Source organism: Carcharodon carcharias, chromosome 20 (genome assembly GCF_017639515.1).
Source record: "Carcharodon carcharias isolate sCarCar2 chromosome 20, sCarCar2.pri, whole genome shotgun sequence".
In the NCBI taxonomy this organism is placed as follows: Eukaryota; Metazoa; Chordata; class Chondrichthyes; order Lamniformes; family Lamnidae; genus Carcharodon; species Carcharodon carcharias.
The window spans coordinates 81588352-81607131 of NC_054486.1; the positions used below are offsets into that span (position 1 = coordinate 81588352).

The 18780-nt window shown below is 42.3% G+C and overlaps 1 protein-coding gene across 3 annotated transcripts in view; it reads right to left on the minus strand.

Annotated features, from left to right (window-relative positions):
• The window catches only part of fancm (FA complementation group M), a 125877-nt gene that overhangs the window by 1892 nt on the left and 105205 nt on the right, over positions 1-18780 (minus strand). The window contains exons 15-22 of one of the 3 annotated variants that reach the window (XM_041214698.1): positions 13962-14044; positions 12174-12239; positions 11352-11453; positions 9142-9295; positions 7310-7413; positions 4459-5112; positions 3201-3558; positions 873-1164 (exon numbers count right to left, since the gene is read on the minus strand). In XM_041214698.1, the coding sequence (XP_041070632.1) occupies positions 873-1164; positions 3201-3558; positions 4459-5112; positions 7310-7413; positions 9142-9295; positions 11352-11453; positions 12174-12239; positions 13962-14044 (1813 nt within the window). Of the gene's footprint in view, positions 1-872; positions 1165-3200; positions 3559-4458; positions 5113-7309; positions 7414-9141; positions 9296-11351; positions 11454-12173; positions 12240-13961; positions 14045-18780 lie in introns of those variants that run through there. The other 2 variants (XM_041214699.1, XR_005946289.1) reach the window with 2 other exon arrangements.

Genomic DNA, 18780 nt, shown 5'->3' on the forward strand with positions numbered 1-18780 from the left:
AATATGCAACTCCCTTACTGTATTAACTCCCATTTATCTCTGTTGAAATTTATTTACCAAATATATGACCATTCTGCAAGCTTGTTAGTAGTGTAGTGATCCCAGCACTGATCATTGTGGAACACTACTTCCTACCTTCTGCCTCTCTAAATGCCTTTCACTCCCACTCTGTTTTCTGCTATCTGTTATCCATTCTGCTACCTGGCCTTGTTCATGAATCTATTATGTGGTGCCTTTTTGAAGGTCTTTTGAAAATCTAGATAAACTACGTTTACCACATTACCTTCATCTATATTCCCAGTCACCTCTTCAAAAAAATTCAACGAGGTTGGTCAAGCAAGACTTTCGCTCTTCAAATCCATGCTGACTATTCATTATCTCGTGTTTTGGTTTCTAGCTTTCCTTCTATTCTCTCCTTTAGTAGAGATATTACTTTTGCTACCATCGATGTTAAGCTGACTGGTCTATAATTCATCAGAGATCTTTTATCCCTCTTCATAAATATAGGTCTAATATTACCAATCCACCAGTCCTATAGCACTATATCTTTCTCCAGCAAATTATTAAAAGTATAGCATTGCCTTTGCTATCTCTTCCCTAGATTCTTTTAAAATGCAAGAATGCAATCCACCCTTACCACAGGGTTTTACACTCAAGTTTGAATAATTTATTTAATATTTCATCTCTTTATTTTAGATGCAGTTATCTCATGCTCACCTGTCCTGTTTCCCTGGTAAATGCTGAAGCAAAGTAATTATTTAATATTTCTTCCATTTCTCCATTGGTAATTTTCCTGAACTGACTGTTTCTTTACCAATCTACATGTAGCAATATAATGAAGAATATGACATAAAATCAGGAGATAAAATTACCTGTTAGCTACTTCTTTCACAGACTTGAACTGATGACAGAGATTTAAAGCTGTTATATAACTGATGTCAGGAATGCTGAGGTAGAACTGTAAAATCTGTTGCCGGTGACCATGAACCTCCAACGGGACAGTAATAGCAGCATTCTTTCTTTCTTCAACATGGGCAAGTTCAGCAATCAGCCCAGCCGTTTCCTCCTGGCTGGAGCTGAACAAGGTCCTGATTCCAGCAATGGTCAAAGAAGATAACAAGGCATCATAGTATCTGGTTCTCTGGAATATCCTAGATGTATCTCCTGCAGTTTATTGAAACATAGAATTGAACACAATTCACTTTTGCCTCAGATGAAAAACAGAACTATAAATCTTCAAAATTATTCTTAAGATTGAAAAAGAATGTTTATCTTTTTATCCATATTTTGTGTTATGCCAACATTATGCATCATTATAGCCAAAACAAAGATATTTGGATGTATACACACAATATTCTGAAATAAAATAAGTCTACATCCTGGGGAGGGAGGGGAGGAAAAATCACGTAATATTGGTTGACTGTTATGCTCTTCCTATTGCCAAAATCCCAGGAAATAAAGTAGAAGTCTCAGCAGATAAAACAGTTTGATCTGCTAAACTACAGCCTTTAATATTCCATTCATTATTTTCTATTAAAGGACACTTCAACAAGTAGTGGCTGTTATGCTTCTGAACAGCAGCTTTATGAAAAGGGTGCCTAAGAAATGAGCACCTTTCTCAAACAGGGTTTAACTTGGCATAAAGACAGAAAATGCTAGAAAACATCAGCAAGTCTGGCAGCATCTATGGAGGCAGCATCTATGGAGAGAGAAAGTTTCTTCAGAGCTGAAGAGAGGTAGAAGTATGATGGGTTTTATACTGTTAAAGGTGGGGGGGTGGTGGGGGTGGAGGAGGTGAAGCAAAATAGAAAGGTCAGGGTTGGGTGGTTGCTCAGGAGAGATTTGAAAAAGATGTCATAGACACAAGTCAAAGAGAGTGGTAATGATAGTTAAAGACTAAGGTGGGTATTAATAGTGGCATAAAGGTCAGACAGCAGAACAAGGGTTAGTGCTCTCTGAAAGCAAAACCCATCTTGTGGGGAAGGGGGTTGGGAAAAAAATTACAAAATGGAGGACATAGTTCATGATCTGAAGCTGTTGAACACAATGTTAAGTCTAGACGGCTGTGAAGTGCCTAATCAGAAGATAAGGTGCTGTTCCAGTTTGCGTTGGGCTTCACTGGAACAGGCCAAGGTCAGAAATGCGGGCATGAGAGCAGGAAGGTGAATTGAAATGGCAAGCAACAGGAAGGATGGGATCATGCTTGCAGACTGAGCAAAGGTGTTCCTTCAAAGCGGTCACCCAGTTTGCGTTTAATCTCCCCAGTGTAATGGAGGCTGCGTGGTGAGCAGTAAATACAGTAGACCAAATCGATAGAAGTGTAAGTAAATCATTGCTTCACCTGGAAGGAATGTTTGGGGCCTTGGTGGTCAGGAGGGAGGAGGTAAAGGGGCAGGTGTTGCACCTCCTTAGATGCATTGGAAGGTGCCGTGGGAAGGGGATTAGCTGTTTGGGGTGATAGAGGAGTGGACCAGAGTATCACGGAGGGAAAGGTCCCTATGGAATGACAGGGAAGATGAGGGGAAGATGTGCTTGGTGGTGGCATCATACTGGAGTTGGCAGAAATGGCGGAGAATGATCCTTTGAATGTAGAGGCTGGTGGGGTAAAAAGTGAGGGCAAGAGGAACTTTATCATGGTTCTGGGAGGGAGGGGAAGGGGTGAGGACAGAAGTACGGGAGGTGAGTCGCACACAGTTGAGTGCCTGTCAAATACTGCGGGGGGAGAAACCCTCGGCTCAGGAAAAATGGAAGACATGTCAGAAGTGCCACTGTAGAAGGTAGTATCATCAGAACAGATGCGAAGGAGGTGCAGAAACTGGGAGAATGGAATAGAGTCATTACAGGAAGCAGGGTGTGAGGAGGTGTAGTTAAGGTAACTGTGGGAGTCGATGAGCTTGTAATGAATATTGGTAGACAGTCTATCACCAGAAACGGAGACAGAAAAGTCGAGAAGGAAAGTTGTTGACATTTTGCATTGTGTGTCTAATGAAACAAAATGTTATGACAACCATATCGCATTGATGTCTTAAAATATGTACATCTAAAAAGAAAATTCTTGTGATGTTTCCATCATTCTGGCTGACAAAGGTCATTTACAAGTCTTGGAAAAGTTTGGTGAACTCTCATGAAAAGGAGGCATAATGATTCTGTGAAGTGCATCTGAGAATCAGACAACAACAATTCACAAACAAACCAATCACCTGGTTTCATTCCGTCTTTCTCCACAATGATACACACACGCTCAAACATGGCCTGAAGGTGCTGAATACGGTCTACAAGCTTACTCCGGTTTACACTGTTTGCAAACTCTGATAAGGATTTTCTTTCTATAGCCATCCGGTTGCTCACTATGTAATCACATCCATTGAGACAAAAAATCTCAACCTTAATGTTATGTTTAATGCGTAGGCAAGAGACCAGGTTTGGCCCAGAGGAGATTTCTCGACTGTCCACAAGAACCTTCAATGGAACTGTTCCGTCAGATACTGGTTGACAGATGCTGATCAGATTGTCTTTGCACAGAGTTTCACTTGGTCTTGAAAATGTGGAAATTTCCATCTGTAACAAGAAATGTGTATTTTATTACAGCATTGGTGTTACCAACACACTTAAAAATCACCGGGCCTCTTAAAACCTAAAAGCACACCTATAGTTATGACTCATTTATCTTACAAGATATATTGCAGTAAATCACTTACAGATCCCAATTTTTAAAACTAATCTATGTTTGATAAGTAAATCCACAAATGGATTAATGCACAGAATTTAAACTTGAATCCATCTCCAGAGTATTTTGGTTGGTAATTGGTTTACTGTATGTGTGTGGGGAAAACCAGTTCCAATTAGTCTCGTATGAAATGAGGAATAAAGGAAGGTTCATTTCCTAGAGAGCTGTAAGCAGTTCATGCTAGGTCACAGGAATGCGTAATCTGAGCTCCTTTAACAAAATCAGCAAGACTTTCTTTTTAATTTAAATTTATTCATAGCTATAAAATATAATGGCCCATGTTGCAATGTTCAATTTGGGATTAAAGCGTAAATCCATCTAAACAGAGAAAATATCCCCTCATGTAGATTTTTGTTGAAGTTTCTGTACAACTAAAATATCACACTAGCTTTTTAGCACAAAGAGAACTATCCCATATAATTCAACAATGACATGGAGGATAACAACAACTAGACAACATTTAAAATTACAACATGCCAAAATGCAAGCAAGCACAAAGGGTTTAAAATCAATTGTCATCTCAACCCCAAGAGGTATCAAAGCCAGTAACACATTATAGGAATCAGATTCTTAAACTTCTTTAATGTTTGGCTTTTTTTCTTTTGGACACTAGAGATGCAGAGAATGCAACTTGTTTTAAACCAGATGCACTACTGCAACTTATTTGCTGTCACAAAATTGTCTGTATATCATACACTAAAACACAATACATTTAATCAATTAATACTTACAGAGTTAATAGAGTGAAGTTTGCCCATTTGGGGTTTAATCTGCGCCTTGTCTTGCATGGAGCTGTGTGCAATTTCTGGGGCAAGAGTTGAATTATACCTTCTTGAATGTTTTTGCTCTATTTGAAAGTCCAACGTTTCAGACAACAAAGCCTGGAGATTCAACCGCCTGGCCAAGCTTCTATCCAATGAGCCAGGATCTGAAGCTTTACCCTTTTCAACACATGCTGGTTGTTGCACAGTCAATTTTGACAAAGATTTCTTAGAAGAGTCACCTCCCAATGTTGGGCTTGGAGAACATAAAATTGTATTTTGCTCTTCTGCAGTCTGTTTGTGCTTGCTGTTTTGTACTAAATCTTTTCTTGGCAATTGATTCACAATCACATCCTGTTCATCTTCACTGGAATCATTCAACAAAATGATACGGCTGCCTTTCTTCTTTTTGGCCAAGGTACCTTTAGCATGCTCCATTTCTGCAATTTTTGCTCTTGTTCTGTTTCGAGTTGCATACTGTTTGTTTTTACCGATGGGAGTATCATTAAAGAGATCAAAATTAACAATCTCGTCTTCACTCAATTCAGTTTGATTATCTGTACCTTCATCTTCCTCCTGAACACAAAAGCTGTCTTCCATATAGGTCTCATCCTGTTCAGGAATCTGTCAATAAAGAAGGGTTAAAATTACCAAGAACCACCAGAGAAATAAACCATTCATATATTTGTATTGGAAAGCCTTACAGTTTGCTCCAACTAATACAGGTGCCCTTTCACTCCTAAGCAGCATCTAGTTTAACACACCTGGCCATTCCAACTATCCTGTCTGCCAATACCTTTCCAAACTATTGTTTTGGTGGAGTCATAAGTGCTACTTTTACACAAAAAAGTGTCTTGCTGTTCAAGGAACTAAAATCCTGATTCTCTTACTTTAGCTACACGCTGGTCTGCCCAATTACCCTCATGTCCCTTTAGCAGCATGTAGCATGGGTATGTAGAAATTACTACACTGGAGGCCCTTCCATTAAGATTCCTTCCTAATGCCTTAAATTTAGCATGTCGACTTCTAACCATGTTGTCGACAGTGCTATCAAGCGACACTTACTCATAGACATAGGTTTGAGTTCCACCAGGGCCAGTCAAGCTCCTGACCTTATTTATAGCCTCAGTCCAAAATGGACAAAAGAGTTGAAATCAAGAGATGGGGTGAGAGTGACTGCCCTTGACATCAATACAGCATTTGACCAAGTGTGGCATCAGGGAGCCCTAGCAAAACTGGAGTCAATGGGAATCAGGGGGAAAACTCTCCACTGGTTGGAGTCATACCTAGCACAAAGGAACATGGTTGTGGTTTTTGGAGGTCAACCATCTCAGTCGCAGGACATCACTGCAGGAGTTCCTCAGGGTTGTGTCCTAGGCCCAACCATCATCAACTGCTTCCTTCCATCATAAGGTCAGAAGTGGGGATGTTCACTGATGATTGCACAATGTTCAGCACGAGTCGCAACTCCTCAGATACTGAAGTAGTGCATGTCCATGTGCAGCAAGCCCTGGACAATATTCAAGCTTGGTTTGATAAGTGCCAGGCAATGACCAACTCCAACAAGAGAGAGAGAATCCAGCCATCTACCCTTGCCATTCAATGGCATCACCATCGCTGAATACCCCACAATTAACATCCTGGAGGTTACCATTGACCAGAATCTGAACTGGACTAGACACAAATTCTGTGGCTACAAGAGGTCAGAGGATGGGGATTCTGCAGTGAGCAATTTAACTCCTGACTCTCCAAAGCCTGACCACCATCTACAAAGCACAATTCAGGAGTGTGGTGGAATACTCTCCACTTGCCTGGATAAGTGCAGCTCCAACAAAACTTAGGAAGCTCAACACCATCCAGGACAAAGCAGCCCGCTTCATTGGCATCCCATCTACCACCTTAAATATTCACTCCCTCCACCACCAATGCACAGTAGCAGCAGTGTGTACCATCTACAGGATGCACTGCCGCAACTCAAAGCTCTCCGACGGCATCTTCCAAACCTGCGACCTCTACCACCAAGAAGGACCAAGAGTAACAGATGCATGGGAACACCACCACCTGCAGGTTCCCCTCCAAGACCATCCTGACTTGGAAATATATTGCCACTCCTTTACGGTCAAAATCGGGGAACTCCCTTCGAAACAGTACTACATTTTCCCACATGGACTGCAGCAGTTGCAAGCAGCTCACCACCATCTTCTCAGGGCAATTAGGGATGGACAATAAATGTTGACCTTGCAAGAATTAAAAGGTATATTTTCTCACATGAATGAGAAAAATTTGTGCATCATCTGCTTTTTCGGTATTCAGATCCTCATCAGAACCTTGACCTGCACACTCTGAAGGCAAAATATTACTTGTTTCTCTGGGTCCAGTTTGCACAGAATTCTACCTATAAACCAAGCAATTGAACAAAATAATATTCTGGGTTATCTTTTCTTTTCTCTTTTTCCTCGTATCTTAACAGACTGCTGGACAGATATTGTTGCCTGTCTTGGCACTTTCAAATCTCTACATTATCTTCTTCCAGAGAGCGGAACCTATTGGCGAGCAAGAAAGGTGACTTGCTACTACCCCACTATTCAACCCCAACTTCTGGCCCCCTTTCCAACAATGATTCACCCTCCTGCTCAGGGATCTCCTCTCCTACTCAGATTCCCAGCATCACCTTATTTAATACCTCATTTATAAAAAAAACTCTCTCTCCCTAGAAGAGTGTTAAACAAGTGTCCTGACACTACAAAGGTAGGATGTAATTTTCTTTCTAATATATTCTACACACTGAGCTCCCAACAATATCTAAACAGATAGATCTTACCTGTGAAAAGATGGTCATTTCATTTTTGCTGAAGATCAATTTTTTTTTATTGCGGATATAAGGACTACGGACAGACTTCAAATAAATTTCTTGCATATCACCATCTGGAGGGAAATTACAAACAATTCATTAGGTTTTATGATATCATGGTGGTAATGGCCTTCAGATAAGCACTAACATGTAAAGTAATTCAAACATTTTAAATAGCTGTAGAGTTAAGAAAAATCAAATGGCATGAATGTCGAAGCAAGGATACTAATTAACAAAAGCATAATGGAATATCAGCTCCTCCCAAATGAACCTGATGGTGTGACCTTGTGTTAATTTGAATAGTAGCTGGTTTTGCCTGTGTATGGAGGCCATCTAACAGGAATCAGGATAGTGAGTTCTCATGTCAGAATAGATCCACTTAGGTTGCAGGTAATGATACAACAGATGCAAAGCCAATATGAAGGAGAGACTTCACAATGGAATTTAAATGCAAATGCTTTTCTCCAAAAATAAATAGTCCATTAACAAAATCACATTCTCAGAAATAACATTTCAAAATAGCATTCCTCAATTCTGCCATTGGTTTCATTACTGAGAAAAAATAGGCAGCTTCCCATTCTCCCTCAATAATCCAGACGGTAATCAAACTTTACAGCACACACTATTAATGGTGTCAGTGGCACTTCAAAGATAACATGCTCATGTTCACAAACACTAAAATCATTTCTACTGAATATTTAATCATGATTTTCATTTAAAGTCTTTGATCCCTAATCTTAAAAAAAGTATAAAATAGAATCATAAATAACATACAGCACAGGAGGCAATTTGGTCCATTGTACATGTGCCGGCTCTTTGAAGGTCCTATCTAAGTAGTATCCATCCCCTGCTCTTCTCCCAAAGCCCTGCAAATTTCTCCTTTTTAAGTATATATTTAATTATCTTTTGAAAAGTTAGTATTGAAACTGCATCCACCACCTTTTCAGGTACTGCACTCCAGAATAATGCAGAATGCTGCTACAAAAAAAATTGCATGATCCCTCCCACTGCCGGGTTTTCTGGCAATCATCTTAAGTCTGTGTCCCAATTACCAATCCTCCTGCCATAGAATCATAGAATGATACTGCCAGTGGAAACAATTTTTCCCCATTTACTCTATCAAAACCTGTCATAATTTTGACCCCCTTTATCAAATCTAAATAAAATCTATATAAAAAAGGTAGAAGGAAAAACATATATTGCTCCACACAATCAGCAAAGAAAATATTCCATTCCCTATTCTTGCTGAAAGCTCAATTTTCTATGCAAATCCACTAACTTTACTGAGTAGTTGTCCCATTTTATTAAAATAAAGCACAATAAATCAAAATAAAGGTTCAATATAAAAGGTGGTATTTACTTCTAATTTATTTGCTTTTGTGCCAATTTTCTCTGCTCCCTTCTGCTTTTGAATGCATTGACTATTTTCCAGTGTGTGGGTTCATAGATGCTTGGCACATTCAAGTAACTTGCATTAAGTGCCTACTATTCATGTAAACTTTCACTGCACATTCAACAAGCTATTTGACTATAATGGCATTAAAGCTAAGTCTGAACATATCCACACTAACCACTGAAGTAAGTGTAGAACCCCTCCCAGTATGTTAACTGAGATCAGTTAACTCAAATCTTTTTGCTTTATTTGGCTCAGCTATTCTCTGGATAAAGACACTGAGCCATCAGCACTTCAATTTTCTAATTTACTTTTGAAAATAAAAATTCCAAATAATATGGACAGACCAGTAAACATTAACTAACAACAAGGCCTTAATTTCAGATCTTAAATTGTTGCAAAGAATTACCACTTATAACTTGTGAAAGTTGAGATGCATCATCGATGAAACCTTTCCAAGAATCATCTTTGATGTTGTCAGAATCATCTTCATCAGAGGACACATTTTCTGCCCCATCCGAGGAAAGTTCAGCCTCTTCTTCAAGAAACTGTCGAGCAACATGCTAAGAGAAAAAGCAAGACAGCTGCTAATTAACAATTATTTTCAAGTAGCAGTTCTCTGCTTTCGCAAACTTCCAGATACATGCCTTGCAATAGAAAAGTTATAACAGCAAATTGGCGCCCCTTATAAAAACCATTAGGGGATTTTTATAATTTGATGTGTTATCTACATAAGTGTGTAAATTGTATACTGTAAAACTGTTCCAATGTATATGAATATGCAAAAAGAACAGCATATTATCTCTTTATTTGAAGGGTTTGAGCACAATCTAGGCTGACATCTCAATGCAATACTGTGGGAATGTTGCATTGACAGAGGCTCTTTTTGGATGAGGTGTTGAAGTGAGGCTCTATCTGATCAGGTGGATGTAAATGATCCTATGGCACTATTCAAAGTGTAGAGAGTTTTCCTGGTGTCTTGGCCAACAGTTGAAGAACAATTTAACTAGACATTAATCTTTTTTGCTCTCTCTGGCACTTTATTTTGCCCAGATTAGCTGTTGCCTTTACTTACATTAAAAAGCAATTCACATGCTGTGAAGCGCTTGGGACATTCTGAGGATGTGGAAAGTGACATATAAATACCATTCTCCACATGTTGAGTTCCCAAGTCAGGAAGGGCCACAGAAACTTCTGGAATTGAATTAAGTGCGTTGGGGTGCTTCATTACATTAAAAGTGCTACATAAATGCAAGAAATTGTAATAGATGCACTGAGAAGATCACTTGGGTTCCAAGTTAAAAGACAGGCATTCCTCCCCTACCTTGAATTTTTCCAGATCCAATCTTACTTCACCCATAATATCAATATCATAATTCAAGCTGCTCAGTTTTGCACTGGCCACAGTAAGGCAGCCCTGAAAATCGAGGTTGTTACAACAGCTGCCTAACTTCACTCTTGCATTACAAATTCAATTATGAAGCATTGCAATGCCAAAATACAAGAAAGCATGAGAAATCAATTTGAAAAATCTTATCAATTAAACATGGAGACTGGACTGGCTGCAATCAGATTAGAATTAGTAACCAGCTCCAAAAGGATAACATTTTCACCATGGCTTCTATTTCAACCTTGTTCCTAATATGTACATCAATTTTAAACAAGAGATTAATACACTGCCTTACTTTGTTTCAGTGTAGGATTAGATAACTCAGAAAAGGGAAGTCATTTTCTCACAACCTACAATACAGGCTATAATCAAAAGTTTAGTCATGAAGCATGGTGTAGCTGGAGGGGAAATGCCTCCTGGAATAAAGGAGCCCATTCTCTTAGAATAATCACAAGATTTGAGTTTATATCAGAGAAATCAGATAATTCACTTATATGCAAAACAGCCATTTCAAAGTAACATGAACAAAACTGCTATGACTTTTGTTCAAGGTTATGTTTCTATGGCAGCCAGTCTTTTAAAACGAACATTGAGCAAATCAAATTCAAAGGTGGCTAAGTTCAAAAACCATTCCTCTTCTTGAGTTCTCTGCTCAAAGGCAGGTCCCAAATCCTCCCCAGCCAGACCAGGGGTTAAACCCTGTGCTGTTGCCAGCAATCTGATCCATTCAAGCCATGCAACCATCTGGTCCCCAAGGAGTCCGAATGTTTTACATGCATATTGTAAGCTGGAGCTATGGATAGTGATGGTAGAGGCTCCAATTTCTTTCCATCACATGGCTGACCATGAATCCTGCCCGCTCTCACCACCTGCCATTGGCGTATGTTGGAAGGATTTACAAGTTGATTACTCAACCATTTGGCCATATTATGAATGCACCTTCCTTGGCCATCAAGTTCTGGGGTGGGACTTGAACCCGGAGCTGCTGGCTCGGAAGCAAGGATGCTACCCACAAGACCATCTTATCAGAGACCATGATTCTCTAACTATGTAAATTTTATTTAACTTATTTAACAAAATTCTTAACGAATAATTCTATCCTAAAACTATATGGGACACATCCTGTGTGCTAACATACATCTTAAATACCAAAACACTAACCTACATGTAAAAAAATTCAAAATAGTTCTTCATACAACAACTGACCATGTAACTAAAACTGCACCTACCTCCCTCCGTGAATGATGAATGTTTCTAGACAATTTGGCACCTTTATTGTTCTTGATTGAAGTTGCTCTAAAATCATCATCCTCACTGTCTGTGAACCCTAACTGAGAAATTAAATAATCCAAGGTTTAGTTCAAGATCAAGGTTCAGTTCCATTTCCTCACCTAAATGTTTAGCTGACACTTCAGTGGTTTACATAAGAGCCTAACTGAGAACCAGTGAAAATCAGTGAACATTTTACTAATAGATGTGATGCTGTTGCAAACCATCAGCATTTCCTATGTTTCAAAAACTATGCCTCTGGGTGACAAACTTATTGCTTAATGGTTCCATGTAGGGTCTTCTGTCAAACAATTATGCACAGAGAAAAACAGTACTACAGGATAATACAAAGCAAACATCAATTCTTACAGTATTCGTTTCTCCTTTATTTTCAAGGCTGATTACGATGTGTAAATTCTCAACAATGCATTTACCCAATACAATCACGTATTTTGCTTAATCTCATTTCTTGCGTTTCAAGTCAACAGTGGCAATGGTTTTAAAGTGAAAAGTAAATTAATTTGCATTGGCATCAGATTGAACTTCCAGAAGGAAAGGGAACAGGGCTCAATTTTTACACACCTGAAAAAGATCTGGGCAAAGATTCCCAATTACAGTGAATGGAAAATATAGCTACACAGTTGACTTTAAACCCCTCAACTGCCAGATCCTGTAAAATATGAATATTGAATCCAAATCCCAGCACCATATGAAATTGTTACCATAATTATCATATATACAATATATATATGTGTTCCACTAAAATTAAATTAATTACTTACATTAAGAATTTTCCTGGATTTCCGACTAGCCAAAACAGGAGAGTCAAGTTCATTGGTACCAGTCACCTGCAACACAGAATACTTGCATAAAAGTTAAATACTTAATTACTACTGATCATGTTCATCACTGCTCATCACAAGCAACACAGGCAAGAATGCCAACTTCAATTTTATCACCTTATATGGCATTTCCTCCCTCCTGTTTTCAGGGTTTTTTGGTATATCCTTTTGGTTTCCCTTGGTCAGTGACCAACAGAAAAATGGAAAACACTTTACTTCTATACCTCACCTAATGTTGCAGATGTCATTCCACTTTGAGGGAAATGCCCTTCAGCTGCATCAAAATGCTTCCCCTTGCAAAAGTCCTAGGTACTGCAGCCCCATTGGACTTCACCTCCATGCACCACAGCTTTCAGTATTTCCAACTTCTGCTTTAGCCTTTCAATATGCTATAAATGAATCTAAATAGGCCCGCATTCAAATCTGCTTAATACTACTGGGTTTTAGACTTTATATTATTTAATGAGTTGTCCCCCTCAAAGGGACAGTGATGCTCCAGTTAAACAGAGACTTGGTCAAACAGCATCCAGAGTACTGTGCTCAGTTTTAGACACCAAACCTTAGAAAGAATATATTGGCCTTGGAAGGTTATAGCACCAATTCAGCAGTATAATACCAGGACTTAAAGGGTTCATTAACTTGGGTTTAGAAGGTTGAGGTGTGACATAACCAAGGATTTTGATAAGTAGGATACAGAGAAGCGATTTTCTCTAGTGGGGGAATTCAGAACTAGGGCGCACAATATTGACATTAGAGTTAGGCCATTTAGGAATAAAATCATGAAGCATTTTTCACACAAAGGATAGTGGAAATCTAGAACTCTCTCTACTAAAGGCTGTGGATGTTTGGTAAATTGAAACTGAAGAATGAAAATGCTAGATACTTTGTTAGGTAAGCATATGATAGAACAATATTGCAAAAAAGGAGGCCATTCGACCCATTGGAAGGGATTTGGGACAAAGGCGGGCTTGAGTGGCCTACTCCTGTTCTAATGTGGGTGGCTCAGGATGTCATGCCTGGCATACAACTGAAGAAAAAGTTTCATTTGAATTTTCCTTTCCAACTTTGTGTTGAATGAAGATGCCTGCCCATGTGATGCGGTCACATCCAACTCTGGATTGAAATCGTCCATGAGGATAATTTTATCATCTTCAGGGGTTGATTGTAGGAGATGGTCCAGACCACAATAGAACCTCTCCTTTACATCATCACTGTTAGTAACTGTGGGAGTATGTGCATTTATGGTTACGTGTCTCCAGTGTTGTTGCAGGGCAAGGCATAGGCTCATCAGACGTTTGTTGATGCCTTTGGGAAGGTTTTCAGGATCCTTTATAATCTCTCTCCTGATGGCAAAACCAATCGCTGCATCTCTACATTCTGTAGAGGGTAGACCGCTCCAAAAGAAAGTACATCCTGCTCCTATTTCTTCAAGCTGGCCTTCTCCTGCTAGTCTTGTCTCGCTAAGAGCAGCTTTGTCTACACAATACTCAGTTCCCTGGCTACTCAAGCAGAATGGCATTCTAATTTAATGCTGGTTTGACTATCAGATAGGGTGTAGATGGTCCAGAATGATGTTTAAAACTATGAATTTGTGGTGCTCAAACTACACGTTGTTAGTTAAAAAAAAACCTACATTCATTCTACTCAAGTTTTGACATAAGAAAAATGCCACTTGAATGAACCTAAAAATGATGCAACTTGATGCCAATTATTCTGTAATCCATTCACCTCAGGCGACTCAAGAATACCAACTTTTATTCTTTTACTAGGTCTTCTGATAACTTCATCTTCACTCTCACTGTTGCACCCACCTGAGAAAAGAAACATTTTGCTATACATCAGAAACATTGTTAATTATTATTCATCCTTCCAAAAAAAAACCTGATAATAGAACAAATACAGAGGTCAAAAAACACTGTTGCTTAATGTTCTTTTAACTTATGTTACGATCTGGTTAGGGACCAGTAACTTTTTGTTTAAAGTAGACAAAGTTTGAAATCCCAATTACCTACAAGAATAAAGCCACAAGATTCCACAGTCTTTGAACAAATAAAATAAACTTTAATATACAAAAACAGGAAAGTAAACGATCTACAATATCTATCTTATGCTTTAACATTTAGAATTAACATGAGGTAAATATGAATTAGACGAACTGTGGTCAAACATACTACAATGCACATTAAATGGCAGATCCCCCTCATGGGGAATTTCAATTCTTCACTTTTGAAGATCCAGCCTCTGAATTCCCTCGAACACTGCTCTGACTCAGACTGCCTCAGCAACTGCTCACCTCCCAATGGTTCAATCTCTCCTCCTGAGACTGCGTGCCACGGGATTCACAAAGCTGCACTCTCACCTCTATTTACTGGTGCACTTCTGACTCTTTCACAGATCGCTAACTTCAACAAGTTGGCACTGTCCCTCAATTTCTCCGAACTCCAGTCTCCCAGTTGCAACAAGCTATAAATGGCTCCTAGGACTTCTCAGAGCCCCAATTGCCTGATATGGAACCAGTGACCTTCTGCCACCTGCTCAGCTGCCTAGGACTTATCTAAGCCCTAACTGCCTGGAGCCTACTAACAGCTCCCCCAGGGCTTCTCTCTGAGCTGCAAAGCACACGAGGTCCAAAACTGCAACTCCCTCTCCCAGCAAACATACAGATAAATTGAAACTCAGAGAACCTTTTCAAGCTCTACCCATCTTCATGACAACTCAGCATTTCAGAGTTCAGTGGATGCTTTTAAACTAATTTAGCTCCAATTCCAAAACAAAACATCTCTCTGAACTGCACTTCTTTGCAAGCAATGTAGACATCACATCTCAAGTTCTCCAGCTAAGTATGCCCATACACTGGGCAGAATTTTCTGAGCCCGCTGACAGCAGGCGTGTGCGGAAAACATAGTGGGGCCCATTTCACGACAGCGTGAAGGCAGGTCACGATCTTCCATTCAGCCCACCAACGGCGAGCCACGTTTACCGCCATCGGTCGACGGGGAGCTAATTGTAATATGTTAGCATATAATTAAAAGGCCAACCCACCAGGCTCCTAGAACCCCACCGTATTGTCCATCCATGACAGTGGGAAAGCACATTGATGTGTTTCACAACAGCACACGGGCGAAGTGCACTTGGCGGCCTTCACTTTGGGGGAACAGAGGTGAGTGAGCAGCAGCGTCCTCCACAACTTGCCTGTTGTTTACAGGCCTCAGGGGACACTGATGCCTGGCCTCGCAGGTGACTGCTGGGGGGGGGGGGGGGTTGTCCAAGTCCTGCTCTGGGACTGCATCCTACACACAGGCAATCGAGGTGGGGTGGGGGCAGGGAAAGCGAGGGAAATGGCCACGCGTTAGGGACACCTGTATAAACTGACCATGCCTCTACAACTAAGGCAGATCAGGCACAGTCACAGTGATATGTTTGGGATCAGGCTCCTGGCCTTCCCGCCCATGCAAGCATTGCGGAGGCACCAAAGGGCCACCAAGCGCTTCATACCTTGCACCCCCCCCCCCCCCCCCACCCCCGGCCACCCACCGGCACAGACTTTATTGGACCGCAGAGCAGTTGGACTGCACATGTTGTACAATCTCCTCACCAGCACTGGCCATACAGCTAGATCCTGGTGACCTAGCTGTATGCTCTAAAGAGACCATAGAAGATGAAGGAGAGTGACTCAGGCACGCGCAAAGGCAGGAGCTGCAACCTCATGAAGAAGGGGCAGCAGGGGATCCTGCACACACTGCCCAGGAGCGACAGCGAGCCGTGGCTGGTCAGCGCCTAGCGACATCCAGGGTCTATAGACGCCGCCTGTCATTCCTACAGATAACGGAGAACCAGTGTCACTGACGACTGCGCATGTCTAGGGATCTGGTGGTTCACATCTGCCACTTGCTGCAGGACTTGGCGCCAAGGGGACATGGAGGGCATCCACTGCAGTGGCTGTGAAAGTGACTGCGGCACTCAGTTTCTATTCCAGTGGCTCCTTTCAGGGCTCCACAGGTGACCTCTGTGGGATCTCTCAATCCGCCACCCACAAAAGCATCCATGAGGTCACGGATGCCGTTTTCTCCATGGCACACAACTTTGTGCATTTTGACTGGGACCAGGACACCCAGGATGCAAGGGCCATTGGATTTGTTCCGTTCTTGGGATTCCCACAGGTGTAGGGTGCGATTGACTGCACTCATGTTGTGCTCAGGTCTCCATCGCTACACTCAGTGGACTTTAACAATCGCAAGGGCTTCCATTCACTGAACGTGCAGCTGGTATGTGGCCACCAGAAATACATCCTGCAGGTATGCGCACAGTTTCCAGGGAGTGTGCACGACGTTTACATCCTGAGTAGCTCGCAGATCCCTGCAGTCTTCCAGGGTCCACAGAGGCTGCAGGTTTGGTTCCTTGGAGACAAGGGTTACCCGCAGAGGCCGTGGCTGATGATACCCATGAGGAGGCCTCAGTCCACAGAGGGTGTCATGTATCGTTGTCGTCTGCTGCACCCTTTATCACTTGGCGCTGCAACGGGGAGAGGAGCTGGCTAAGGATGAGATGGAGGAGCTGCATGTCTCCTCCGATGAGGAGGACTCTGATGGGGATGAGGGTGAGAGAGTCCTCGATGGTGGCAACAATGGGGATGAGGCTCTCGCACTGACTACACAAGGCAGGCACACTCGGGAGGTCCTCACAGCTGCCAGATTTGTGAAGGATGATGACGACATGCAATGAGGTGTCCCTATAGATCCTCACATCGCAGTTGTGAATGTTTGACTCCAAGCTGGCTTATCTCAATGCCAATACCCTGTGAGAGAATGCTCCTGTCGTGGAGATGCAGTGAAGGCCCAAATAGTTGCTTGATCGCAGGAGTATAATGACAACATGCAGTGAGGACACTCCATAGGTCTTCACATGGCCTCTGAAAACGTCCAACTCGTGTCTGGCCGAGGGCAACTCGCCTGCGCTTCATGATCAAGGCCATCTCAGAGACACAGCCATGAAACTTTAGATGCATCTTTTGCTGTGTCTGCCTTCAGCACCTCAGCTCTTCAGGTGCTGGTGCACAGCATCACTGGTCACAGACACTGGTGTGAAGGGGGCCAGCCCTCCCTTAAAAGGTGATGACAGCACACAGAGTATGAGAGAACACTGTGGCGCCTGCCCACTACTTTCTGGCAGCAACGGCCAGCACTGACAAGGTGCAGACATCATTAATGTTTCCATGGAATGAGAGGCTGGACCATCAGTGTGGTCCGAAGGCTGCACAAAGCACAGGGCAAAAGCCCCGGACTGAGGCACCTGCCTTTTATCTTGTGCAGAAAGGTCTCACATCTGAATGACAAGAACACTGCTCATCAGACAAGGAGCCATAGGCAGGAAGACATTCTTGGGAGTTTATTTACAATAGTGAAGGTTATATACAAGTGATTAACACCCATGCCCAGGCTGTGCAACCAATTCTCCTTAACTTTCCTAACCCTGCTACGTTTTGGTGCTCCCCAGACATCCGCAGCAGAAGTTGAGCAGCTGCTGACTGCAACGCCTTGTCCGTGATGACTTAGGCGGGCGTCCTCAGGAGGGCCAAGACTTGGAGGGCCCTGGCCTGCTTTCTGGGTCCTGCTGTGTGGCAATGGCACCATCCCCGGCCTATGAAGCTGGATCTGCGGAGTCACAGGAAGAGGGGAGTCAGATGGACCGGTCACTCCCAGAGTCCCCTGCATGGATGGCCCCAAAGCACCTGCTGATCCTCCTCCCTATGGGTACCCTAGGTCCCCTGGCTGACTCCACGAGCGGAAGGAGTAGCTGGAGTGAGATTGAGCTGTCCAGCATCCCTCTCGTGTACACACTGTTGGAGGCCAACTACGACATCAGTGATGGAGTTAAGCCTGCGCAGCAGTGCAGGAGTGACGTCCTAGGCCAAGGTCTCCATAGCGGCCACCATCCTGTCAGCGTTGACCTCATTGCGTTGCAATGTCAGTGCTATCACCTCCGCCTGAAGACGGATGAACTCCTCCATTGTGCCTTGCAATCTGAGGAGTGCAGCGGCCATCCTTTCCTGTTGTTCCCTAGCTTGCCTTTGCAGCTCCAGCAACTGTGCCAAGACTGAGTCCAGCGGCTCATCATCTGACTCAGACTCAGCAAAGTTCTGGCCTCCAGCAGTCCTCCTAATGCCAGGATCTGGGAAGTCCCTGCCTCGCCTGCTGTGGATCAGAAAGTATGATGTGTTCACCAGATTGTGATCCTGAGGGCTACTCTAAAGCTAGGTCCCACTGAGGTGTGTGTCTGTGCTGGTGGAAGGTGTGGGTGAGCGCTGTGGTGGGACATCACGGAGGGTGCCTTCAGATTCCTCTTCAGAGATTTCTTCAGAGCCTCCTTGGAAGCTCTGGTTCGTGGACTCCATTTGCTGCTTCCCAGATGTGCCTGGGAAAGCATGGGGAGATACTTAATGCATAGCAGTGGCCTGTAAAAGAGGGCACATCAGTCACAGCATGGTTATCTGATGGATGGTGCACTGCTAGATCCTCACTTGGTAGAGCAGCGCCGACCTCACCATCAG